Raw genomic sequence first — 27,137 nt, forward strand, 5'->3', positions numbered from 1 at the left:
CTAGACAGTTATAAACCACTGACCCGCGGCCGCCCGGGAGAGCCTCAGGAAGGACAGAAAACCTACAAAGAGCAAGTGGGACAAAAGCTGTAGGGTGGGTATCCTGGGGTCACCTTGCTATCTTTCCCCTCCTTCATCCTCAGGCTCCCTTCCAGCAGCAGCTGTCGCGTCTCTTCAGGGGAGGTGCCAGGCATGGGTGCTGTCAGGTCCAGATGTAGAAATTCCTTCAGGAACTTTATATACGTGAGACAAAAAGTCAGAGGGGTCAGGTGCGAAGGGGAAGATCTGCAGCAGCATCCCCCTCTGACAAGCCGGTGCTCTCAGGACACCAGGGGCTCCTGCCGGCTTACCTTATCCACCTCATCATTGCTGCCCTCCACCACTTCGTAGGCATCAATGCGGCTCACCACCCCCGCCAGGCGCTGCCGCTCCTGCCGCTGCCGCATGCACGTGTTCACGTGGTGTATGAAGCGTTCTACAGAGCTGATCTGAGGATAGGTGATGGGGTTTAGGATCTGGGAGAGATGGAACCCGGGACATTCTGCTCACACTCAGGTTACCATGGTGATGATGGCTTCCTTGGTGCGGGGCTCATCCGTCTTCCTCAGCACGGACTTGAGCAGCAGTGGGTATTTGGTGAGCCGCTGGTGGGGCTTGGCCAGCATGTCGCTCAGCTTCAGCCGCTGGCACTGTTGGTGTTTCTCCGCCCACTATGGGAAGGGGGCGGAGCTCAGTTCTAACCTCGCCCACACAGGACCCGCCCTATCCAGTTGCGCCCAAGGTCCTGCACCCAGGCCCTCACCGTGACGTACGCGCGGAACAGATCATTGTCCCGCAGCAAGCTGCGCATGTACTCCATGCAGCCTTCCTCCTCCATACAGTATCGGATGTACGGCTTGAAGAGTGAGCCGAACTGGCTCAAGGCGAACAACGGCACCTGTTACCTCCGGATCCCAGGTGTCCAGGGGCTTCCCATACCACCCCAGCAAGGAAGCCTTTCCAGGAGAGGGTTCTAAGACTCAGAGAGAGTCACCCCCAGAGCTAGGTGGCAAGGACTCAAACCCAGGTCATCAACACCTACTACTTCCTCTCTTGGCCACAGAGGTAACCTGGGGTTAAGGTCAGTGGGAACTAGATGGGCAGGCAGGATCCAGCCCTGGGAGTTTTCCCGTGTCCTTGCCCATTACCATCTTGAAGCCTTTGAGAAAGTCGCCGGGCTGCAGCAGCGCCCGCGTCCGCCGCGCTTTCTCCAGCACCGGCACCATCACGCTGCTCCACAGGCCGCGGTGCAGCCGGGCGAGCTCAGGGATGTTGCTGAACAAGCGTTCAGCCTCCACCTGGGCAAACATTAGTGTGGGTTGGCTCCACCCCGGCCCACCCACTCCTCAGGGTTAGCCCCGCCCAAGTTCCGTACCTCCCCCGCCACTGCCCCAGACCAGGTACTTAGTACCCGCCCCTCTCCCGCCCCCGGCTAGGCCCCGCCTCTTTCCTAGTACCTCCCCCGCCGCCGCCCCAGGCCAGGTCGCACCTCACACAGGAGCCCCGACTCTTGCAGGTTAAGAAGACAACACAGGAACAGCTGTGGGGGGAGGGGACACTGCAGCAGGGTCGTGTAGGGGTGGTGTCCCGGCCCCGAAGTCCTACCCAGACTCTTAGCTACCCCTTCCAGGAAAGGCCCATAAGCACCCAGAGATGAAGAGGGTGTTTGGACCTCTACACCCGGAAACTCCAACTCACCCATGGCCCAACTGAGGGAGGGGGTCACCCTGACTTGTCCTATCAGAAGAGCTGGGGAGAATGTCTTCCCAGCACACATGGAATGCTCTGGGTCACTTCTGCCCTGGTTCAGTCTCTGTTCAGGAAGCCATACTACTCTTCCCAGCTTACCGCCCTAAGTGCTATCCATTCTGTCCCGCCCAGGGTGGCCAACCCTGGGAACCCGACACAGAGCAGGAGTTCAGAAGCAGCCTTTGAACAACTGAGACCTCATCTAGGTTAAACCGGCTTCACCAACAAGCGGGAAGTCCCCTCCCAGGCACTCGAAGGAATCCCCTCTTCGCCCTGACTAACTTGCCTGTTTTCAAACCCAGCCAGGAGAGCCCAGCTTAGCGAGGGCTCACGCACACGCAGTCGGCCTGTACACGCATGTGAGAAGCAACATGGGTCGGGGGGTCCCACACTCACGTTAGTGATCACACGGAGTTTCCGGATGTAGGAGACTTCTGTGTGCAGGAGCTCCCACACCGCCTCCTGCTGGTGGCACTGCCGACGGGTCAGCTTCTAGAGGGAGGGAGGGTACCAGGTTAGCCAGCAGCCTCGGGTGTGTGAAGACAGTCAGGGAGGGTGTGCAACCCGGCATGCAGCCTCCTCATCATCTTGATAGGAACACGGAGATCTGGAGGGGAAGGCCACCATCCCGAGCATGTGGGCTGTGACTGTTAAGACATCTGCTGCTTAACAGATCCTCTACCGCTAAACCAGCCAAGCGGGGCGTTTTCCTAGTTACACCGACCTCATGGCCGTCAATGAGCTCCCTCCAGCTGTCCTCCAGCCTCAAGCCTGAATGATCTTCCTCATCATCATCGTCTTCCTCTTCCTCCCAGGAGTCATGGTCAAAGCGCAGCCTCCTGGGCATCCGGGGTAGCCCAAAGAGACTGTAGGCATGTAGCTTGCTTTCCAGCTGCTCCATCTTATCTACCTCCTGTGAGGAGACCCAGGACAGGGGCCAGGGTCAGGGTCTGGGTTAGCTGGCTGCTCTGCTCAGACCGAACCCACGGGGCTACATACCCGACCAAAGGCACCGGTGCTGGGGCTGGAGCTGAAGAAACCACTGAAGCGACTGGCCGCCCGGTTCTTCCAGCTCTCGCTGCTGCCGCTGCTGCCAATGCTACTGCCAACGGGCAGAGAACAGCTGGAAGGTGCGGGGGACTCCTGCCCAGGGATGCTGGTATCCCCCAGGAACTCAGACATGTTCTTACGGCGGCGGCCAGGAGCCTGACCAGGGAGGGAGGAACGGTCAGGTGCAGTTCCCACCGGCCTGACAGCTCCACACCAGGGTTTCAAGGGCCCCAGATCAACCAAGCAGGCAAAAGGGTCTCTGTATCCTTGTCCTAGGCTACCACCTCCCCGGAGACTCAGATGTTGACACAGGTCCAACCTACCTGGACTACTGCCCCAGACCACCTGACTACAGGCAGGAATTGGAAGAATATCTCTCTGTGTGTCTCTCTCTCACTCACACACACACCACTCTGTGGCACCGACAGTCAGAGCTTCAAAAGGTCCCACTGGGGCTCAGTGGTTAAGAGCACTAAGCACTGGACCAGGGTCTGGTTCCCATCACCTATGTGAGAACTCACAACTGCCTACAGTAACCCAACTGCTACAGATCTGATGCTCTGTTATAGCCCCCAAGGGCATTGCACATACAGGTACACATATACACTTGCAGGAGAAGCACTCATACACATTAAAATCTTTTTAAAAAATTAAATGCCTGGGCTGGAGAGATGGCTCAGTGGTTAAGAGCACTGACTGCTCTTCCAGAGGACCTGAGTTCAATTCCCAGCAACCACAATGGTGGCTCACAATCATCTGTAATGAGATCTGATGCCTTCTTCTGGTGTGTCTGAAGAGAGCAACAGTGTACTTATATATAATAAATAAATCTTTTTTTAAAAAAATTAAACGCCCAAAACCGAAAGAGGAAAAGAAAAAGAAGACCCAGGTGGCCAGGTGCACACCTGAGTTCAAGGCTAGCCTGATCTACAGAGCAAGTTTCAGGACAGCCAAGGTTATACAAACAAAACAAACAAGAAACAAAAAAAAAACAAAAACAAAAAACAAAACAACAACAACAACAAAAAAAAATCCTGCCTTCACCATCCCCTTCAAAAAAACAAAAACAAACAAAAAAATAACCCCAAACCCCAGGTGGGTGGGGTACACCTTTAGTCTTAGCTCTCAGGAGGCAGAGCCAGGGCTTTGAGACCAGGCCACCTCTCAAAGACAGCCAAGGTTACATGGTATGACCTTGTCACAAAAAACAAAACAAAAAAAAAAAAGAAAAAAAAAAAAAATTTAGCTCAAAAAAAAGGCCCCTGGGTTCGGTCCCCAGCTCGAAAAAAAAAAAAAAAAAAAAAAAAAAAAAAAAAAAAAAAAAAAAAGGAAGAAGAGACAAGATCCATGAAACATTCCCTTCTGGAGGTGAGACATTCTCACTCCCCCACACAAATGTGCTCATTTCCTGTCCCACAGACAAACACACTCCATGTGTTGATTCCCTGGGCCCTAGACAAATCCTATCACCTTAGAGTTACACAGGGAGAAACTGAGGTCCTCACGGCCACAACCCTGCAGAAGCGAGGTAGGGTAGGAACCAGGATGGGTCTTCCTTGAGGAGGTTTCCGGCCCTACCCACCCTACCCACACTCCACAAGCTCTCCCTCCTGCTCACCAAGATGTCCAGACTGCTCTCTCGACGGCTCTGAGGGTCCACACGTTCCAACACAGGGGTCCCAGCCCCACTGGGCCTCAGGGCTGGCAAACTGAGGGACTTGGAATCCTTCACTCCCTGCTCCACCTTGCTCTCGTCCCCCGGCTTGGCTGGGGTGGCATTTTGGGACGACAAGAAGTCCTCAGTGCTCACGTATGGGAGACATAGGGCCCTCGTCCTCTCTTCCCTGAGGATTCAGGCTAGGCCCAGTAACCCTCCCTGGGAGCCCCACCCTGCCAGCACCAGGACAAATGCCCAGGAGAGACACCTGTATGCTAATGAGCCTGCTCGGAATCATGGCCAATAGGAACCCGAGCCCAGGAAGGGCTCCGTATCCAGGAGGCCCCAACCATCCCACCCAGACACGGGGGCCTGTGGCTCTGCTCACCTTTGACCCGCAGGTAGTGTCCCCCAAACCTGTAGGCCTCGAAGGTGAGGGACAGGGGTGTGTTGGACTGATCCAGGTAGATGTCCACTTTGCCCAATGCTATGCCCTTCCTCTCAAACACAGGCAGCAACACCTCCCTGTACCCCAGGAAGGAATGTTTTAGGAGGACAATCATACGGCTCCCCAGCCCAACGAGACACCGCTTCAGCTGACACCCCAATTACAAAGAAAAGCAGCACACACACAGACACACACACACACACACACACACACACACACACACACACACACACACACACACCCTGCAGAGACTGGAAACCCCGACAAAGGAGCCGTATCTTCCCTCCCCACCTCCTCCTCAAGCCCTACCCCAGTGACTTCTTCTTCATGGCCGGCACGATTTCTGTTTCAATGTCCACGTTCAGGTCAAATTTCAAGGTGAAGCACTCCTTGCTTGGGTCCTGAGAGGACACTGGGCTGTTAGCTCCTCCAACCGTCACCATCCAGATGAAAATCTCAACGGGGAGGGAAGGCCAGAGATCTCCCCAGCCATACTCCTAGAGAGGTTCCTGATGTTCTACCTGCCTGAGAAGCTCCTGCCCACCTCCAGACCTGGGCCAGGTTGGCAGCTCTGAGATGAAGGGTAGGGAGGCAAGGGAGGGCCATGCTCACTCCAGACCCCATCCCCTAGCGTTCAGAGCGGGGAGACTAGCCTCAGGAGAGGAAAAGGCCTGGAAGAGACAGGGCCATCAGCCCTCCTGGTTCCTTACATCCGTGTGCCTCCTCCTTGCTTTCTTCTTAGAGATCTTTAGGCCGGCGCTCTTCCGGTCCCTGTAGGGAAGCAGACACTGAGGTGCTGGTGGGTCCTCACCAGCGTGGGACGTAAGTGGGAGTCTCGCTAGGCTCCCCACCCCTCATCAACTGGAAGCAGTTGGATGCATTTCTACCCTGCTTGCTGCCTATGTGGGACTGTCCGCCCCCTGGTGGCCAAGACCGGAGTCACACACAATGGTTAACTAGTTCAAGCCAGTTGGGCTTGTTGGCCTAATCTGGGGCAGTTTCAGGGGTGGGGAGGGTCCTCTGGAGGAGGACCCTGACATACACGTCCCAGATGTATCTTACTTCTAGGATGATGGCTCTGCCCATGGACCACACCTACCCTTTTCCATTGGTATAACCTTCGTCTTCTTCCTCCAGGTCCCCAGCAGGGCTGGTTCGTGGAGGGCAGGACCGTGTGGAAACATTCCGGGCCAGGACGGAACCTTTGGAGAAAGGGAGCCGGAGTTATATCCCTGCTCCCTGTATGGTCCATCCGTAGCCCTTAAATATGGCCTCCTACAGAGGCACAGCGCCTTGGTCTCCCTAGCTCCTCTGTCCCCCGTGGTTCAAGCCCTACAGTTCTGTATCAAACATTATTATCTATACCCCTCCACACACACCCAAAAGGACCATAGGCTCTGTGAGCATACACAGGTGATGCCCCACCCCAAATACAAACCCACCTGTCACCTCAGTGACATGCTACCTTTTTATAGCACGAGGGTAACAAGGCCAAGCCTCACAGGCTGTCCCAGACACGGACCAAGTCACAGCTCTTCCTTTAAGACCTCCCCTCCCCCTCTGCCTGGACCACACCTAAAGTCTCAGGAATCCTGGGGGAGTGGAGAGTCCCTTTGTCTCTCTCACCAGCTGGGATCCGTGACAGTTGGTCTGGGTATCTTGTCAGAGTTAGAGATAGCTTCTATTCAACAGGAGGGGATTCTGAATCCCTCCTCCACGTACCCTCCAAACATGGTGGCTATCACGTCTGTTCTCCTAGGCCAGTGGAGTTTGCCCAAAGAAGTTCCTGGTGGCCCCAAGGATACACAGACTTGGGGAAGAAAGGGGGTTCTGGGCTGACCCTGGCCAAGGGCGCAGGGACAGCTGTGGGAGGGGAGGAGATGGACCTAAAGCTTTGTATTTCATTCTCCTGCTGTTCACGCGACCCCACCGAGGTTCCAACCACCACCCAAACACTGCTACCGCCCAGACCCAGGGTTCTGGGAGAGTTCCAGGGCGGGGCTGGGTCTCAGACTTGCCTTGCGGGGGCAGGTCAAATCGGACATGCCCGTCATAATGCGTGGTGTTGTGGAACTTGCTGTCACAGGTCTCACACAGGTTCAGAGGCCCCCGGTGGTGCAGCTGCTGGCAGTCGGCATGATGGCATACCTGTGGGTGAAGGGTGGAGACGTGGGGTCAGGATGGGCTCCAGACAGACGGACGGACGGACATAACCCTCAGGCTACTACTCTGGACATCCACCATCTTCTCCCACCACGTTCCCTCTGCTTCCCTTAGCCAATTCATTCGAACAACCTTCCCGAGTGTCCACTACTTGCTTCCAAGGAATACAGAGGAAAACAAACCCTGCCCCTGAGACCAGACAATCAGCAGTGGACCAGGGCTACCAGGGGTTTTCTGGCAGAAAGAGCTCCCCAAAAGGGCCTTGGTTTTGTTCTTCAGTTGACATCGGAACACCCTGATAAGCATTCTAGCCTGGTTGCCTGGGCCCTCTGCTCTCAGGTCTAAGGTCTATCCGAGGCTTCAAGTAGACTCTACCTGGATTGCTAGGCCCAGCACAGAGCTACGGAAGAGTCTAAAGCAGGTTGTTCACTGACACACATGCGCAGGCGTGTGCACACATGCGTGTGCACGCAGAGATGCACACACACACACACACACACACACACACACAAAACACCCCTGCCTGGCAACTTGTGCTTGAATTTACCATATTTATCTATATGTATCTGTTCTTCCTGCCTCCTGGAGGGCTGTCAGCTTCTTAGCATCCAACTGCCAAGGGCTTACCGCACAATGGCCTGGCCCCAGTGCAGTTCTACTTCACTTCCTGCTTTTTCCATTTAAAAAAATAATAATAATAATTCCAGAAGCCAGCAAGAAGCTCACAGTCTCCCACCTCCACCTCCCGTCCACCACACACCCAGGGCAGCTGGGGCTTCCCGTGATTGGCCCTGCTCCAATCTGCAGCCGGCTCTTCCTCCCAGATCTGCCCACACCCTCTCACCCCGACTCTCCCATTTCCTGCAGGGTCAAGTTTCCCTCCGTGAGCAGGAGGCAACCTCTCCACCTTCTAACAGCGTCCTGGGTTCCCTCAGCCCTTGGCTTCTGTTCCCCTCTTCCCCTCCCGGGGAAAAGCACAGCCTCCACACGGCTTCCAGGCAATTCTCCACACTCCCTGGCCCAGCCTTCTGTCAGGCTGGGGTTACAGATTCCCCTTTTTGGAGTGGCGGTACCAGACAGGATCTCACTCTATAGTTCAGGCAGGCCTCAAACTCAGAGCAATCCTCCTGCCTCAGCCTCCCTATTGCTGGTATCACAGGCGTGAGCCACCGGTGCCTGGCTTCCCCCGGTTTTCATCTTTAAATACTTCAGGCCTTCAGAGTTGTAAGAATAGCATGCTGACATACTTCAACCTTCCGGATTCGGAGACTAAGCCACACCACATCTGCCTCCTCTCAGGCTTTTTCCTCAGGTCTGCTCTGGCGTAGAAATCCCACGCGGCCTGAGTCAACCAGAGCTCAGCAGGCAGGCAGGCAGGCAGCCACCAATCCCTCCCTCCTCCTCACCTCCTTAATTTGCCTCAAGCTTGTGATTCTCTGATCTCTAGCCCTAGAGTAGCTAGCATTACAGGCCTGTACCTCCTAGAACTCCCTCTGGCTCCGTAAACCAGGCTGGCCTTGAACTCAAGACCTACCTGCCTCCTCCACCCACCCCACCCACGGGTGCTGGGATTCCTCCACCACTGCCCAGGTTTTTTGTTTGTTTGTTTTAGATTTATAAAGTTTGCTGGGCAGCGGTGGCCCACACTATTGATCCTAGCACTTCACCGGCACGGGGACCTCTGAGTTTGAGGCCAGCTACAGAGAGTGTTCCATGACAGCCAGGGCTACACAGAGGAGCCCTGTTTTGAAACACCCTCCCCCGCAAGATTTTAGAAGTTTATTTTATGTATGCCCATCTGCCTGCATTTATGCATATCATGTGAGCGTACATCCTGGGGAGGCCAGAGGACATCCTTGGAGACCCAGGGACTGGAGTTATAGAAGCCGGTGCACCACCACGTGGGTGCTGGGAACTGAACCTGGGTCCTCTACAAGAATAGCTAGTGAGTGCTTTTAACCACCGAGCCATCTCTCCGGTCTAGCTTTTTTTTTTTAACTGTGTGTGTGTGTGTGTGTGTGTGTGTGTGTGTGTGTGTGTGTGTGTGTGTGTGTAACAGAGAACCACCTCTAGGAATAAAGTATCACTTTCTACTGTGAGTTTCAGGAACAGGTCATCAGCTTGTTTCCGTAAGCACGTTTACCTGTTACACCAGCTCCCCAGTGTGTGTGTGTGTGCGCGCGTGTGCGTGTGTGTGTCTGTCTGTCTGCACAGAGGCCAGCTTCGGGTTGGCGGTTTCAAGCCATCCAAGGTGGGGGCTGGAGACCAGAGAGCAGTAAATGCTCCCCACCCCGGTGAGCTATCAGCCCTCCAGCCCCTCCCAGCAGTTAAGAAGATTCAGCCGCTAAGCCCTGATTTGTCATCTTGTCCAGCCACCTCAAGGGCTTCCACACACAATGATGGCTTGTGCCCGAATCAACCAATCATTCCGGCCACGACTAGGAGTGGGTGTATGGGTTCCCTTTTTCTTTTTGGGGGGAGGGCAGGAAAGGGAGTTTTAAGATGGACTTGTGTAGGCCAAGCTGGCCTCCAACTCACTATGTAAGTGAGGATGACATTAAACTCCCTGCTTCATCTCCTTTTTGTTTTCTTTCACACACAGGATTGCCCTGCCTCCGAGTGTGTGTGTGCGTGCGTGTGTGTGTGTGTGTGTGTGTATGGCTGAGTCAGGACCTGCAGCTTCAGCAGTGGCTGCTGTCCCGATGGTTCCTCAGACAGATGACATCGGTAGCCTGCTAACTGGTCTCCCCAGCTCCTCTGGTCAGCTCTGTGAGCGGTCAGAGGGAAGCCTGTTCTAAGAGGACTTGTGCTATACCCACTCAGAGCCTCCAACTGGTCTCCAGCCTTTCAATCTGCTCCCTTTGCTGAACATTCCATGCTGGACTAATACTTCTTTCTGTTTTGAAAGATCTAATTATATGAGCACACCGTCGATGTCCTCAGACACACCAGAAGAGGGAATCGGACCTCATTACAGACAGTTGTGAGCCACCGTGTGGTTGCTGGGAATTGAACTCAGGACCTCTAGAAGAGCAGTTAGTGCTCTTAACCACTGAGCCATCTCTCCAGCCCAGGCCTAACCTTTTAATCAACTTCATTCAAAGCCTTGGAATGGGCCTGGACAAATCCAGGCGGCCAGCATCCGTGGCGTGCACCTTTACCCACTGAGCCATATTGCCAGCTCAGTGTTCGTATGTTTTATTAACTAGGCAAGGAGAGAGAGAGTGGCTTGAGAGAGCGTGAAAAGAGATGAACAAGAAGACAGACAAGAGGAAGATGGTTTAGACAGTGACTGAGGAGGGGGCGGGCAGGCAGGGAGGAAGAGGCAGCAGAAAGCCCGATCGGCACCGAGTGGTCCTCCTCCTCCTCCTCTGCCAGGGGCTACACTGAGGTCATCTCCGTGTCACCTCCCTTCATCCTCACTTTCCATTAGAGGGGTGTGAAGCTCAGAAAAGTAAACTGTCAAAGGTTACACGCCCAGCCAGGGCCTGAAGCCTGTGTAATGTGATGCCAGACCCGACCTACTCACGTCCACACTGCTACCAGGTATCAGACAAAGGAGAGGTGCGTGGAGGAATGCGGGCCCGGTCAGCCTTGGGGGAGGGTGGGTTCCAGGAAGAAACCAATCTTAGTTTGATTGCTCTTGTGACAGAAAAGGTTCTGGATTTACCAACAGCAGTCAGCAGGTGGCCAACCTGCCCCTGGGGAGATGACAGGAACTGGGTCCCGTGGAGGACGTCAAGACCCAGATTCCTGACAGCGGGTGGTCAAGACGTGGAAATATTTCCAGTTACTGCTGATAAAGACAGGAAAATACGTACCTATGTACAGGGCATATAGAGAATGACCCGCCTCTGCCCATTCTGGGGGGGCCTCTGACCAGGATCTGGGGAGAAGCCCCGGCTCCCCTTCAATGGCTTTTCCAGGCACTTCCTAGTCCACCCGCCCAGCCAGGGCTCCCAGCTTCAGCCCCCTGCTGACTAACACAGCTTCAGGCTGTCAATGCCAGGTGTGGCGGCATTCCAGCCAAGCCAAGGTTCTGCTCTAAGTATGACACAGTAGAGACCAAGCCAAACTGTAGGCTCCAGAGAAGGGCTCCTAATTAAGGGCGGGCCACAATTTTCTTTTTAATTTAGTCAACACCTTTAGACAGCGCCTCGAGCGCCTTTAATCCCAGCACTCCAGAGGCAGAGGCAGGGGGATCTCTGTGGGTTCAAAGGCAGCCTGGTCTACACAGCGAGTTCCAGGACAACCAGGGCTACATAGTGGGGGTTAGGGTGTCATTTCCCTCTGGCCGATACTGGACTAGCCTGCTCAAGGGATTCCCTTCCCAGTCCTCGGCCCTCCTACCCTGACAGCAGCTGTGGCTCCATCCTGCCTCTGACCTTTAGGCTTCAGGGGACCACAAGGGTCAGTCCTGGGAACTGAACCAGAGTTCCCATATGAAGTAAGGGGGACGTTTTGGAATCCCCAGAATTCGCAAGCTGAAAATTGAGGATGGGGTTGGGCAGGGAAAGCCCTTTTGGAAGTCTCCCCCTGCCTCAGATCCCTATAGACAACCACCAGGGTCTCCCCAGCACTGAAGCAGGCTCATTCACATAGCTAGACTCCGGTCCAGGCCTCTCTTCTTAGACTTGTGAGCCCCTCCCTCCACTCCCTTACTTACTGCCCACCAAACCTACCTCTGTAGGCAACTGCACTACCCTACTGTGGGAGAAGCCCAACCCGGCAAAGGGGACGTCCCTCACAAATACAGAGGACACATGGGCGCAGCCATCTCCCTCCGTCCCACTCGCGGGCCAGGGAACAGAGAACTGGAAAACAGGCCCTCCCCTCACACGGGGCTGAGAGAAAAAGGCAGGAGAAGCTGAGGCTGAGTGGTTGGGCCGGGTGTGGACAGAGGAAGGAAAGGGGGAGGAGTGGTTTGGGCCCCACAGGTGTGTCCGGAGTCAAGGGACACAAGAGGGAAAAGGGTTGAGGGGCATCTCTGCCACCCAGCCTCTTAGCCTGAAGGTGGGGACCCCCCCTCAAGCTTCACCCCCACTCCCAGCAGCTGTGTGCTGCAGTCTAGGCAGGAGTTCAGCCATCCCGCGGCCCTGTAGAGGGGAGTGGGGAGGATCAAGTTAAGTTATGCTCACCACCCGCTAGGCTTTGGCCCCAACTACGGCCCCCTACCTGGCTCTCGCTGCTGCGGTCATGACCCCCGACCCAGAGGGACTGGGAATCTGGGGAAGGCAGCTCGGAGCTGGGCCTGGCTGCCGCTCGGCGCCCGGAGACGCCCGGTCCTGTCCCCATGGTGGCCGGAGGAAGCGACGGTCTGCGCCGCGCTAGGGACAAAGCTCCGAGCCCCGCTTCCTGCCATTGTGCAGTCGCGCCTGGGGGGCTGGGCTGGTGACACCCCGCGGAACCCCAGCCACTCCCAGCTTGGGCTACTCAGGCCAGAGTACAGACTGGAAGCCCGGTTTTAGGGCCTCAACCCCGTGCTTCTCCACCCCAGGGGCCCCAGACGCCACACAAGAGGAGTGCAGCTGGTTTACGGACTAACGTCCTTGGGATCCTAGGACGCTGCTTGCTAGGCACCCAGGGACAACTCTCTTCGCTAGGTCTCCAGCATCCTGTGGTTGAGGCCCATGTCGGGCTCTCTGCAAAGCCCTACAAACACCCCCTTCCTCATACCCCTTGGGATCTGCTCCAGTGGCAGAGGCAGGGACTCCAATGGAACACATGACCTGGGAGAGACTCGGGAGGTGGGGGGAGGGTTAGTGGGAAAAGGTGGAGGACCTGGGCTGTCCCCTGGGAGTTGGGCCAGTGAAACCCCAAGGCAGGCCTTTGCAGGTCACCAGGTATTACTAGGCTGGGTCTCTGCCTCCAGAGGGCGTGCAGCACCACCCGACAAGCCGCCCTGTCCGGATTGGGTGGGGCTGTCTCCAGTGTGGTTATCAAAGGGCTTCTACACTCACCCCCAGGAAGTGAGGCAGCCACTTTATCCCCTTCCATCTCCTACAGTTAATGTCGACACACAAAGGCAAGTGCACAGTCATGGTGGTTAAAACCCAGACAGGTATGTGACAGTCTCGAGACCTTAAACTTCTGGTCTGCCTGCATCTCCACGGCGCTGTGATTACCACGGTGATGGCTACTCTTGGTGGTCAACTTGACTCCATGCAGAGCAGGCTACAATCCAGAAATTGTACACCTCTGAGAGGTTTTTTGGTTTTTTTTGTTTTTGTTTTTTTTTTTGTTTTTTTTTTGGCTTGGTTTGAAGTGGGTGAGTCCACTTTTAGTTCAGACCTTTGAGGTAGGAAGACACTGGTCTTTAATTCGCATCTTTAGGGAGAAAGACACACCTTTAACCCAGGCCACACCTTCTGCTGGAAGCCTATATAAAGACATGGAAGGAAGAAGCTTTTGCTCTTTGCCTGCTGGCCCTCACCTTGCTAGCACATCCATTCCTTCACTGTGATGGAAGCCTACTTCTGTGGGATTCCAGCGTTACTGAGGACCATCTCAGACCAGCCTTATGGACTGAACAATTTCTGGATGCTTGGACTTTCTGCTCATAGGCAGTCACTGTTGGATTAGTGGGACGACAGTCCGCAAACCATTCCAATAAGTCCCCTGTGTGTGTGTGTGTGTATGTATGTATGTATGTGTATATATATAGTGCATAATACACATATACACATATGTATATATATGAGCATATATACACATATATGTATATATGTATATGTGCATATACACATATATGTGTATATACACCTGTATGTATATATGCACACATGTATATGTATATACACATACACACATATGCATATACGTATATACACATATCATATATACATATACACACATACACACACACACACACACACACACACATATATAAAGGGATTCACTGTAGAAACTGTACAGCTGTAGAGAAAGCTAATAAACCACTATTGCTTTGCATGGTTCTCGGGACTGAGTGCCGGACAAGCCCTCTTCCAATGGAACTAGAGCTAAGCCCTGCTTTGTTTTTGGAGATAGGAACCCACTCCTATAGCCAAAGCTGGCCTTGAATTTTAGGCAATTCTCCTACCTCAGCCTGCTAGGTGTTGGGATTACAGGAGTGAACACGCCTGGCCTAAACACCGCCTTCTGACTCAAGTTGTGGAATGGCCTCCGTGGAAATCCCGCAGGACCAAGTAAGGGGCATATATACTGTCACTGGCACACCTAGCCCCGAGATGACACCTATACCTGACGTCATGGGGAAAGGGAGGAAGCAGGGACTTCTGAGAGGGCTCTTAGAGAAGTAATTAAGCTTAGATTTCAAGGGGCTACCTTCACCCCAGAGGCTAGGTCACTCACCACTGACAATATAAGTAACTCCCTTGAAAACTAAAAATTTTTATCTTATTAAAAAGAAAATGGGGTTGGGGATTTAGCTCAGTGGTAGAGTGCTTGCCTAGCAAGCGCAAGGCCCTGGGTTCAGTCCCCAGCACCAAATAAATAAATAAATAAATAAATAAATAAATAGAAAATATCCACCACAGCCAGGTTCTGTCTTCATCTCCTGGCCAGTCTCATGTGGCCGTTTGTCCTCTGGCCTTCTGACTGGTGTCCCCATGGCTCCCGAAGCACAGACCCCTCACCCCCCATGCTCTATCCAGAACTGCATGTGCTCAACCTTCAAATGGTTGGCTCCGGGCCCCAATCCTACCTCCCCAAAAGACTCTCGAAATAACCCCTCAGCCTCGTTCTCCGAGTCCCTGGTGTTGAATTAATTCCTTCTCCAGGTTTCTAATCATGTGACTTCCTTGCTCTTGGTCATTCCTCCCTGCCAGAGGCCGGTGGCCTTGGTGTCTGTCTGGTTCACTCTGTGTCCTCAGCCTTCAGGATGGTCCTGGCCCTCAGCCACACGCAGGAGCAACGAAGGAACAGAAGAAGGGAAGGGAAGGGGTTTCAGCCATGGGAGACTCGGGACGGAGAAGTTCTCCAGGAGGGTATCTCGCCTGTGGCCAAGCGGCCAAGCACCAACACAGCCTCCCCCTCCTCCTGGAACCTGGGTGTGCCTGACCAGGCAGGTGAGTGTCCCTCAGATGCATGTGGTCCTGCTGCGGTCCTCTGCCTCTGTCCGGGTGCCACACTAGGAAGACAGCCACTGCTCTCCACTGAGTCTCCCCAACGTCCTGACCCAGGAATTGAACAACAGATTCCACTCTTATCAGAGAGGCAGGAGAGGAGACAATGATTGCCCCCAACCTAACGGGAAGAAGCTAAGGCCTGAAGAGGCTGCAGGCTGCCCCAAGGTCGTCAGTGCACAGTGGGTGAATGCACGCTTGTGGCTGGAACCTCTGCCCGTCCATCGCTCAGGCATGGCATAGGGCTGGGACACTGGCGCAGGCTAAGTGGTGGACGACGGGGTCCTGAGTTCAAAGACGGCTTGGAGAGAATCCTGCCGGGATGGGGTAACTAAGCCCCAGCAGGCAAAGATCACTGGGGCCAGGACATGCACCTAAAAAGGACTTCTGAGAGATTGGGCTCTGGTCGTGCAATGGGGTTGGCAATTCTAACAGGGGTGGAGGCTGCTGCTCAGGGGACCAAGGCCCTGCAGCCCCAGGCCAGGATGTAGGGTAAAGGAAGTGGCAGAATGGAGGTGAGGAGAGGAACCCTAGCTCCTGCCACAGAGGGAGGGGAAAGCCCTCCCACTGCACAGAGGAGCTAAGCAGCCCTGAGGTCCTAGCCTCTCATTTCTGGGGAAGGGGCCTAGCCTAGCTCCAGGGCGAGTCGGGACTGCCTTGTTGAAAACTGATACCCAGGAACTAGATGCTGAAGCTGATGATAATGGAACCCTAAGGCACCCCCAAGGCACCCCCAGTCAAGCTCTTCCCGTCCTAGCCCTTTTTTCCCAACTCCAGAAGGTTAGAGGGTTGTGTGGACGTCCACAGTCCACACAGGGCCGACCTGGCCTGAGAGTAATTCTGGGTCCAGCAGGAGCTACAAATCTGGGGCAAGATCCAGAGCCAGCTCAGTGCCCGGCCCACGGCTGACGGACAGCCCCGAGATAGCAGCCCGGAGAGATAGCAGCCGGGGCTTCTTGTCTGAAAGGCACACTTGCCCGCCCTAGGCTTCTCTAGCAGGGCTGGGCTCCCCTGAGAGATGGCCCAGGGCTCTACCCGCCACCTCAGATATCCAAGGGTGGAGCCTGCATGCGTGGGCAGGCCAGCCAGGGTGGGGTGGCTCTGCCAGGCGGCTCTCAGAGCTGCAGGCGGCTCACGGGCCTCCTCCTTTCCCTTGGCCTGGGCCTCACCCTTTTGTCCTGTGGGTCTCTGGACCTGACCTAGGACAGACGGCATGGGACCAGAAGCCTGTCTACAGGCCCCTTCCCCTTGAGGGTCCCTGCCGGGAAGCAGAGCTAAGCAGGAGGAAAGGGCTGCAGTCTGTGAATCTTGCCCTGCAAAAGGCGGCTCCTGAAGTACCTGTTTCCCTGGAGGCACTGAGAAGGCTCCTGGGGAGGAAGCTGAGGAGCTCTTGTGCCCCACCTCCCTCTGTTCTTTCCCAAAGACAGCAATCTCCTCACCTGTGTGAAGGAACCACTGGGCATTCCTAGAACGTGTTATTTGAGGGCAGCTTCTGTATCCTCGTGGGCACTGGACCTTGATGTGGGGCCCAGGCATAGCAAGAACAAGGCCACTGAGTAAAGTCACCCAAGGAAGGTCCCCAAGGCATTTATTTGTAGGGCCTAGGAACCCTTTGGCCCCCATCTCCCTGTCTCCCACCTAGACTGGCCAGGGCTTCTCCCGAGGCCCTCTCTCCCCAGGCAGCCTGAGGCACAGCTTCATGTGCCCTCTGCTGGCCCCCAGGGACTTTTCGGGATTTCCAGATAGGGCAGGGTTGGAACAGCATCCTCCCAAGTACCCCACAGGCTTAGGCCCCTCCCCTGAGCCCACACCCTCACCAGTCAACGGCCCCCAACACCACAACCACAGACGCCTAATGGCCACCGAGTAGTGTTTAAGCACATGCCATTGCTAAATAAATGGAGGTAGCATCATCAGGACCCTCAGTAAGGAACTGTAGGCCTTATTAGATGTAAGGCTCCTTAACTCAGAATTCTTTCACTCAGTGACCTTTCTTTCACTCAGGGACCCCCCCACCCAGTCAGTCGTCCATCTAGTGAGCCTCACCTAAGGACACATGTCTCCTCCATACAGCCCAGACTGAGCTAACACGTCAGATCCCAGAGGTGCACAGTCTCAGGTGCCACCACCCATTGGGCTGTAGCAAAATGGGTCACTCAGGAAGTCCTGCCTGTGAGCCGGATGGTGGCAGGAGACCAAGCGGTGGCTTTGGGGTACTGACGAGCTAGGATCTTGACTTTAGGGAGTGAACAGTAAGCTTCACTATATATGAAGGGCTGGCACTGTTCAAAGTCACTGGTGAAATCACCTGGGCTGGAAGATAGGTCCTCGGGAAAGGAGGTGACAGGAAACTGTCCTGGCTGGAGGAGCAGCCAGGAAACAAGCTAAGGGAAGCCTGCAGACTGAGCCCTAAACCAGGCTGACTGCTCTTCTCAAACCACCCGCCTTTCTCTGGGTCTCTTAGAAAAGAAAGATATATTTGTTTTTATTTGGTGTCTATGAGCATCCTACCTGCACGTATGCATGGGCACCACAGGCATCCCGGAAGGTCAGAAGAGGGCGTCAGCTCCCTTAGAACTGGAGTTACAGACAGTTGTGTGCGCCCAGGTGGGCACTGGGAACGGCTAAGGGAACCCAGGTCTTCTGCAAGAGCAGCCAAGTGCTCTTAACCGCTGAGGCGTCTCTCCAGTCGCCTTCCCTGCTTTTTAAAGGGGGTCTCCTTCCATAACCCTGGCTGGCCTGGAACTCTCTATGTAGACTAGGGTGGCTTTGAACTCAAGAGTTCTCCCTTTTATCCTGAATGCTAGGAATAAAGGCATGTGCCGCCAAGCCCAGTCTTTTCCTCCCCCCCCCTTCCTCCATGTGTATGAATGTTTTATCTGCATGCGTATCTATGCACCATGTGTATACCCAGTGCTAGAGGTCAGGTGGGGGTGTCAGACCCCTGGAACTGGAGTTTCAGGTGGTTTTAAGGCTCCCTGTAAGTGATGAAACTGAGTGCCAATCCTGTGCAAGAGCAGCTGGCCTTGTAAACCCCTAAGCCATCCCTCCAACTGCCCTTTCCTCTCTGCCTCTCCTGGTTTTGCTATGTATCCATCCTAGGGCAACCTCGAACTCCCAGTAATCCTCCTGCCTCAGCCTCTTGAGGACTACAATTAAAGGCATGTACTACCATGCCTGCCACTTTCGGTAGCTTGTAACTCTCCTCTCCCTGTAGCCCACAACTGCACTCAGGACTGTGGGGTGCAGGGCCACAGCAGGTCAAACAATCCTACCCTTCTTCCCTTACCCCAGAATGGTACAGCTGGGGTCCCAACTCCCAGCATTGGCTCTGCGGAACTGGGCCCTACCAGGTAGCTCCTCGCCTCTGATCTTGGTGTAAAGTACCCCAAGTTTTCAACTGTTCCCCCAAATTACTTAGCACAGTGATCCACCCTCACTGTTCCTCTGGTCCCTCCCTCCTTTCGCAGTAAGCAGGGCCCTGCCTGTTTATAGCTGACTAGCCTCTAATAGGACCAGGCACTGCCAAAGACCCCCAAAACCCCGCCATTCCCAAGGGTTCTCTGGTTTCCTGTCTCTTAGTCCCAAAGTATCGCCCCAGAGGTAGGCCAGTTCTGTCACTGTGCTCAGGGCATCCTACACATCCTGGCTCAGGGACAAGAAGGGGTGCGGGTTGCAGAGTCTACCGGCCTCCATCCTGAAACGCCAGACTCCTCCTGTATTTCCTCCATAGCTCTGGGGTTACCCTATCTAATCCCCACCCACCCAACCCCTCCTGAGAGCCCCTTCTCCATTAAGATTCCCAAGGATGAGGGGCTCCTGACTGAAGGGTGGAGGGATAGCGCTGGTGTCGAAAGCTTCTCAATATGGAATCAGAACGTGCCTTCCTAGCCAGGCCCTTGAGAGCCGAAGGGAGAAAGAGCATTGCCTCCCTGTCTTCCTTGGGGCAGCTTGGGAATGGGGGTGGGGGGAGGCATGAGATCAGGAAGTCCCGCCTTGGCAGATCATCTGCTTGGTGTCAGTCATTCCACTGGACGGACTCAACCAACCAGGCTGGGCCGCCGGCACCAGACACATAGTGGGCCTGCACGGTATTCTCGGCAAACTGCTAGGATTGGTTCCTTGGTTTGAGGATTTCCAAATCCTTCTGTATGGAGGCCTGTGGTCCAGTATCAGCCCAACACCATGTCCCCTCATGACCCAAGGAACTCAGCAGACCTTGACCAGAATGCTGACGTAAGGATACCCAGCAAAGGGCTGTAGTCAGCCACTGCCCTAGGGCTATTTTGTAAGAGGGCTGGGACACTCCCCTCCCTTCCCTCCCAGTGAGCTATACCCATTGCATTCATTGGGCAGACTGCGGTGGAGCCCTGTGAAATCTCTCAGGGAGGAGCCACACGGAGTCCATCCAAAGCCCAGGAGACAGGCTTGATTACACACACGCTCTACAAACGAACTCCAGGGTCACCGCTAGTGCTTCTGAACATGGTAGCACAGGGGACAGTGCTGAGCATTCTACATGGAGGGCTTCTTTAAAAACCTCAGGGGAGGGCTGGAGAGATGCCTCAGCGGTTAAGAGCGCTGGCTGCTCCTCCAGCAGTCCTGAGTTCAATTCCCAGCAACCACATGGTGGCTCACGACCATCTGTAATGGGATCCAATGCCCTCTTCTGGTGTGACTGAAGACAGCGACAGTGTACGAATATAAATAAACCCTCAGGGCAACTGAGAGAGGTGCAGTGGCTGCTCAGGGCCACACAACTGCAAAGAAGTGGGCACGACCCTGGAACTCAACAGTTTGAGCCATGGGTCTCCAGGGCGTCTGGTCCTGACAGAGAATTAGGTAGAGTGCTCCTGATGAAGCTCATCCTTCCGGTTCAACCTTCCCCGGCTGACTCCTCCCATCTCACAGCCCACACCCCTTCCCTGCTCACTCTGCTCTCCGGCCTTCAGAAAGTCCATCAGGACAACCCCGACACTCGTGGAGTCCAGAGACAGAACACCACGGGGTGAGGCAGATCTCACAAGTCCTAGCCCCCCGGGGAGCCCTCACAGAATCAGGTGCAGCCCTGTGGGCAGATGGCCTTGGCTTGCTAACAGTTCCAGACTAAGGACATGCCTTCTACTCAGACAGTCTCGCCCTGTGGGGGTTTCTTTGTCCAGGGCACCTCACCTATCACCACAGTGAGAAGCGAAAGCATCAGGACGGACCTCTGTCACTCCTTCTCACCAAACTGTTACTTGTTCCTCTTCTCCCATGACTACAGTGGAGCTGAGCTGAGTCCCATGCAGACCAGAGGGCCAGCAGCTCATCAGGGACCAGCCCTCTCCTCATGCCACAAGACCTGTCCACAGCAGCTTGGGGCCCTGTCCCAGCCCCCGGGGAGGCCCTGGGAGGGATGGGACAATGTCTCATTCCTCTGTCACCCCTTTAGGTCAGACAGATGCTTCAGTTCCCAGCAAATGTGTTGAGGAGCTGGGGCCAGCCCGCTTGCCAATCTGGGGGAGAGGCAGCCAGCCAACACCAGAGCCCAACGCCAGGCACCACCGGAGCCAGCAGATTGTATCTGACATCACAGCCGCCCCCTTGCCTGGTGACCACGGCAACTGGAGGCCGCCCCCTCCTCTTCCCACCCCCAGAACAGTCCTCATGTTCCTTCTGACCATGGGCCTCCTGTGCCGGATGAATGGTGGGGAGGCGGCATTTTAAATCTCCCACAGCTGGCAGGGCCAAGGTGCGTGGAAGTTAGGAACATGGGATCCTGGCTTTACAGATCTGAATCCTAGGTTCGGATCCCCGGTCCACCACTTGCCAGCCACAAGCCACTAGGTCAAACCATCTCTCCAGAGCCTCACCTGTGAGTGGCAAGGAGCCTGGGACCCCTCCCAGAAGGGAGGAGCAAGCTGATACCTCCTTGGAGATGACCATTGTCACACAAATGTGAGCTGGGAGGTTCTTAGGAACCGTGGGGCCTTGTCCAAGTCACAGGACCTCTCTGAACTTCGGTATCTTCCTCTGCAAGGCAGGGTGACAACACCTCCCCCGCTGCCACAGCCGTGGGTAAGGCACAGAAAGCGTGTGGCACAGAGCCCAGCCCGTCACAGGCAGAGGTGCCCAAGTGATATTTTTTGCTGGTACAGCTTCCCCTGACTCCATTCTCTTTGATTTATCCCAACTCCTCAGACTCTAAGACCAACTGCCCCTTCCCTCTTCCCCTTCGTCAACTCCATAGACACAGCTTCACTCAAGCCCCACAGTATCCCAGAACTATGCCCAGGACTAGTGGCCAGGTACCAAACCAAACCGTGGGACCCTTCCCTCCCTAACCCTCTGCTTCCTCACCTGTGAGGCTGGGCTGTGGCTCCCACCCACATCCTCAGGCGGTGGCAAGGACCCCCGTGGGGCTGTTCCTTGTTTTGAAATGTCTCCCCGCTCCACTACTCCTGACCCATGAACACCCTCTCCTCTTAAACCAGTCCTCCTGAATCCAGAGGACATTACTTCGTCCAGGTAAGGGCTCCACAGCATCCTGGGTAATGAGAACTTACCCATGCCCCCATGCCCCAAGCTATCCAGCCCCCCTACCTTGGCAGCCCGGCCTTTGTCCATGCAGGCTGGGTTCTGGCAGCGCAGTCCCTTCTCCTCTGCAGGGCTCTGGTCTTCTGTGGAGAAGCAGAGGGCATCAGTTTGGGGATGGGGGTAGCACCCACACTCCCCTGGGCCCTTGTGTCCTCCAGGTCAGGGGACCCGTGGGGCAGACTCCTCACTTCTGCCTTCAAAGGAAGTCAGTGTCCTTTTCTCTTTTAAACGCCAACTTATCTGCAGGGGGATCTGTTTGCAGAGCCCTTTTCTGTGCAGTTCCCCAGGGAAATTGTCCAGATTCCAGGGGGGAGTCTTTGGAAATCGGCTACTCCCTCCGTCCTACTAGCAGGAGGGGGGCTCGGTAACCTCCCGGGGCCCCAGACTTTCTAAGCAATCCGGGCCAGGAGGAGGGGGACTCCGAGGGTCCAAGATGCCCTTTCTAACCCTGTTCTCTCTCCAACTCAGACCCTCTGAAGTCAGACATTCCCTTCCCCGGGCCTGGGTCGACCTCTGTCCCCTTCTGTCTATCTCTGACCGTAAGTTTGGCCCCCTCCAAGCTGATGCCCTTTCTTTCAGGAGGCTTGAGCGCCGCAGCGAGGGGGCAGGGGCGAGGACCCGGCAGCTGCAGCTAGTCCCGGGTGCAGAGGCCGGCGTCCACCCGGCTCCAGCAAGGCCCTCCCCGGGGCAGGCCCGGCCCCCACCGCGCGCGACGCCCTCCGAGCCACCGGGACTGCCAGTCGGCCTGCGAGGGGGAAGCAGACCGTCCGCGGGACCGCACTCACCCATGGCGCCGAGCCGTGGGGGAACCGAGCGCGGGAGCCGAGGACCGAGCGCGGGAGCGGGGGAACCGAGCGCCGGGGCCGCCTGGCGCGCGAGGCGGGGCGGGGCAGGTGGGCGGGGGCGGAGCGCAGGGCGGCCGCGGGGGCGGGGGCAGGCGGCCCCCGACGGCGCCTCCCCGAGAGACGGGGCGTGTCCCAGGTGGGTCCCACCCAGCCGGGTTCCCCGCTCCCCGCCCCCCCAGGCCCCTCTGGTGATGGCCACGCGCGCCGGTGCACCCCGGTTCCAGGCGGTCTCCTGCACGGTGGCCACGCCGCCGCGGCTGCCGCCCCGGCCGGAAGTGCCTCCAAGGAGCAGGCGCCTCCCGCACCCAGACACGCGGGTCGGCGGCACCCGCACCCCTCCGCTCCGTGCGGCGCCCCCACTCGTTCGGAATGGCTGCCACCCGCGGATCCAGGGTTGAGGACGCGGCGGAGGTGGGAGGGCCAGGGGCGGGAGGCCTCATTGAACGGCTGCTGCTGTGGTTGTTAGTGTTCCCAGCTCGGCGCACGCACCAAACTTAACTTTCGCAAAATTACCAGCCCCGCACCCAGAGACCCTCTAGCCCAGCCCACGAGGTTCCACTGAGTTTCCTCAGGAGCACCACTGTCCTGGCTAAAAGGCTTTGAGGAATTTCCCCTAATTGTTTATTGAAATAGGATTATCAATAGAGAGACAGCTTTTTTTTTTTTCTTCTTTTTAAAAAGTATATCCGTGTTCTGCCTGTTTGTATTCTGTGTGTGTAGGTGTCAGATCCCTTAGAACTGGAGTTACAGTTACAGCTGCCACGCGGGTACTGGGAATTGAACCCAGGTCCTTTGGAAGAACAGCCTGTGCACTTAGCCGCGGAACCATCTTTCCAGCCCCAGGGGAGCACATTTTATCATTGCTGATTCGTTTTTTGTTGTTTTTGAGTCAGGATCTCACTGTGTAGCCCTGGCTAACCTTGAACTCACAGAGATCCACCCATCTCCACCTTAAGAGTGCTTCGATTTAAAGGCATGCAACCCCCACAACCCCCCATGGACAGCGGTTTTCAACCCTCTTGCAAGAGGTCATAAAAATGGCTGAGGATAAGGGCTTTTGCTGAACCCAAACCCAAGCTGCAAGGGGAAGTCTGCCTTTTTTTTTTTTTCCTTTTTTTCTTTTTTTTCGGACCTGGGTACCGAACCCAGGGCTGCCCTACCACTGAGCTAAATCCCCAACCCCCCTTCTTTTTTTTTTTTAAGATTTATTTATTGTATATAAGTACACTGTGGCTGTCTTCAGACACTCCGGAAGAGGGCATCAAATCTCATTCCAGATGGTTGTGAGCCACCATGTGATTGCTGGGATTTGAACCCAGAACCTCTCTCTGGAAGAGCAGTCAGTGCTCTTAATCACTGAGCCATCTCTCCAGCCTGTCTTCTAACATGCATGTTTTGACATATCTGCATGTACATGCTACACACACACACACACACACACACACACACACACACACTAAAATTAATAATTGGGGCTGGAGAGATGGTTCAATGGTAAAACACACTGTCTATTCTTAGGACCTTAGTTCAGTTCCTCGCACCCACATGGTGGATCACAACCATCTATAACTCCAGTTCCAGGGGACGTGGTGGTCTCTTAGGGCGCCAGGCATACATGTGGTGTTCAAATATACAGGCAAACACACACAAAATAAAAATTGAAAGAGAAAAGAACCAAACCAAACAAACAAAATAAAATTCTCGGCAAGGTGAGCCAGACTCCACCAAGGAACTTAAGGCTCCCGAGTCAGCCTACAGACCCTGTTTGTCCACTGGTGCCTGCTGGCCCTGGGATGCCAAGACCTAGGTAGGGATGAACCAGCTTGGTCAGGGGAGAATCCTTCAAAGTCAGAGAGTAGGTTCTCCGACCCCTTCTCTGGAGGCCTCTCATCTGAAGTAGGATGTTTGACATGGACACTGTCTAGGAGACCCCAGTGTTTGTAAATGAGTGGAAGGGTCTTGAGTTTCACCCTGGATCTGCTCAGCTGATATGAGTCAAGCCCTGGGCTGGATGTAAAAGACCTAGAAATGACCCTGATAAGTCTTAGGGAGCTCACAGTAGATCTGCAGGGGGTACTTTTGGGGAGCAACAAAACCTCAGCCAGTATAGTAAGGAGAGGGCTCCAGGGAAAAGGGCTGTGGTACAGCGTATCTGAATCGAGAGCACAGACAGCGTGCAGAGGCTTCCTGGAGAAGAAAATGGTGGCGGCATCCCCCTAGCCTACTCTGTTGGGCGGCTGTTCTCTGGGGAGACACTGAGACCATTCCTGCGCTTGGGGCTTCCTGTGGTCCGGCCACATTCACCACACTCACCACAGCAGTGACCTTCTCAGAATCCCTGCCTCTTCCCTTGTGCCATGGGCCAGCTGCCTGTCCTGGCACAAAAGTGGGAGCCGACCCTTAGAAGACCTTGACAGGCTACCTGGGCCACCAGTCCTCCTGGCCCCAGCAGCCTTGCCTTCCAGGAGGTCGGTGACTCAAGAGTGAATGGGTATCCGGACTCTTGGTTCACAACTAAGCAGCCCTGGGGACTTTCCCATTGACCCCACCCAAGGAGTTTGCTCTTGCTCCCAGAAGATTCCAGGCCTCGGTGTTCTCAAGATACCAGTTAGGTGCTAGAGTACTTATTATTCTCTCTCACACATACCGCCCCCCGTCTCTCTCTGTCTCTCTCTCTGTCTCTCTCTCTGTCTCTCTCTGTGTCTGTCTGTCTCTGTGTCTCTGTCTGTCTCTGTGTCTCTGTCTCTCTCTGTGTCTGTCTGTCTGTCTGCCTGTCTGTCTCTCTGACTGTCTCTCTTTGTCTCTGTCTCTCTCTGTGTCTGTCTGTCTGTCTGTCTGTCTCTCTCTCTCTCTCTCTCTCTCTCTCTCTCTCTCTCTCTCTCTCTCTCTCTCTCTCTCTCTCTCTCGTGTTTCCATAGCCCAGTCTTGAACTCAGGGAATGGCTGAAGGCCACCTTGGCCGTCTGATGTCCTGCCTCCACATCCTAAGAGCTGAGATCACAGGTATGCGCCCCCACCTCCTGTCCCGCTGGCTCCTTACTCGGCAGACTCCAGGTTATTTCTCTGTCGCCGGAGACCAATTACACCTGTTCCAGGCCACAGCCACCGTGAGCCCAGATGGCCTGAGGTGGCCACAGCCTGAGGATATACATCTAGATGTGTCATCTCTGGAGTGCTTCCTCCAATGCTTCTGAGTGCAATGATCTGGCTTCTGGCCTTTGACCCCCCGGGCTCATGTTCAAAGCATGAAGCCCCGTGGGAGAAGGATCTGGGCATGTCTGCGGGCCCAGAGCAGTCCCTGGACTGAGGGAGCAAGCAAAGGGACAGACAATCTCCTCCACCCTGCCCCAGGGTAAGCATGACCCTCTTTTCCAGGCAATCTGTTGCCCTTGCAACCCAGACAGAAAGAGTGGGCTTGGTTGGGGGCCATGATTGTCTCCCTAGGTCTGAAATGGCCTAGCTGATCTCCTGCTCCCTTGGCTAGCCAGCCTCCGGCTAATCGGGTTCCCTCACCTGGGAAAAAAACCCACTTGCCGGTCAGCACCTCACCCCCTGTTAGTCACAGGACACCCAGCTTTGGCTTCTCCCCCTTGGCACGATCTCTACCAGAACTAGGCAGAAGCCAGGCGGCAGACGTGTTTTGTTTGGCTGAGCACAGTGTTTCAAAAGAATCTCAGTTGGTTGCCAACTTTGAAAAGTCAGTAGATTTTACATAAAAATCCAGATTGTTGGCTCCTCTTGACAAACCAGAGGAGCCTGGCAGCTCTAGACCCATGTTCCAGAATGTTCCAGTTCTCAAGTTGTGTCTATCTGAGACCGGCTCAAACTGGTGCTACACCCTATGGCTCACGCCAGCCCCTCCCTGGGCTATTCAAGCCCTTTCCAGGGTTCCCTTCCTTTATGCCTGTTCTAGCACTGGCCACCAACGTCTTCCTCCTCTTCTTGCCTCAGGGATGCTGCTCTCTGCCCTGTTCCAACCCATCTAGATTCCAGGTGGGTCTTCCTGCTTGACTCTCCCTGTCCTGGGCTGCGCCTTTGAAGTAACCTATTATTTTCTCCGCATCCTCTCCAGATGGCTTTCAGAACAGCCCTCACAAGCTGAGCACCTGCAGGGGATTCTGTCTGCTGTTGAAGGTTTCCTCTCACTAGTCAAAACCTATGTGGTGTCTGCTGGTCCCTGATGGGAAGCCACCAGCCCCTTCAGAGAAGGAACCGTCAAGGGGAGGCAGGTCAGTATGTACGTATGTATGTATGTATGTATGTATGTATGTATGTATGTAAATGTTTGTGTATGTTTATGCACATATATGTAGATACCTATGAAGGTCAGAAGAGGGTGTGACCCTCCCAGCTTGGTGCTGGGAGCTGAACACAAATGCACTGACACACCTCTCCAGTCCCTCCACCCCTATCTTGGGGACCTAGTGTGGGGAGGAAGGTAAGATATCTCCGTGATGTTTTCTTTGGTTGTTTTTTTTTTTT

General features: G+C 55.1%; 1 protein-coding gene across 2 annotated transcripts in view; it reads right to left on the reverse strand.

Moving 5' to 3' along the window:
• Plekhg5 (pleckstrin homology and RhoGEF domain containing G5) overlaps window positions 1–22,678 on the reverse strand; it is a 28,966-nt gene extending 6,288 nt beyond the window's left edge. The window contains exons 1-17 of one of the 2 annotated variants that reach the window (XM_032893990.1): window positions 22,597–22,678; window positions 21,818–21,894; window positions 6,962–7,091; window positions 6,043–6,145; window positions 5,654–5,714; window positions 5,253–5,344; window positions 4,884–5,020; window positions 4,457–4,605; window positions 2,788–2,994; window positions 2,513–2,701; window positions 2,185–2,280; window positions 1,529–1,579; window positions 1,188–1,337; window positions 803–913; window positions 561–710; window positions 351–488; window positions 114–233 (exon numbers count right to left, since the gene is read on the reverse strand). In XM_032893990.1, the coding sequence (XP_032749881.1) occupies window positions 114–233; window positions 351–488; window positions 561–710; window positions 803–913; window positions 1,188–1,337; window positions 1,529–1,579; window positions 2,185–2,280; window positions 2,513–2,701; window positions 2,788–2,994; window positions 4,457–4,605; window positions 4,884–5,020; window positions 5,253–5,344; window positions 5,654–5,714; window positions 6,043–6,145; window positions 6,962–7,091; window positions 21,818–21,894; window positions 22,597–22,600 (1,965 nt within the window). In that variant the 5' untranslated portion in view covers window positions 22,601–22,678. Of the gene's footprint in view, window positions 1–113; window positions 234–350; window positions 489–560; window positions 711–802; window positions 914–1,187; window positions 1,338–1,528; window positions 1,580–2,184; window positions 2,281–2,512; window positions 2,702–2,787; window positions 2,995–4,456; window positions 4,606–4,883; window positions 5,021–5,252; window positions 5,345–5,653; window positions 5,715–6,042; window positions 6,146–6,961; window positions 7,092–12,281; window positions 12,402–21,817; window positions 21,895–22,596 lie in introns of those variants that run through there. The other variant, XM_032893984.1, reaches the window with a different exon arrangement.
• Window positions 22,679–27,137: the final 4,459 nt, after the last annotated feature.

This window comes from Rattus rattus, chromosome 1, assembly GCF_011064425.1.
Source record: "Rattus rattus isolate New Zealand chromosome 1, Rrattus_CSIRO_v1, whole genome shotgun sequence".
Taxonomy (NCBI): domain Eukaryota; kingdom Metazoa; phylum Chordata; class Mammalia; order Rodentia; family Muridae; genus Rattus; species Rattus rattus.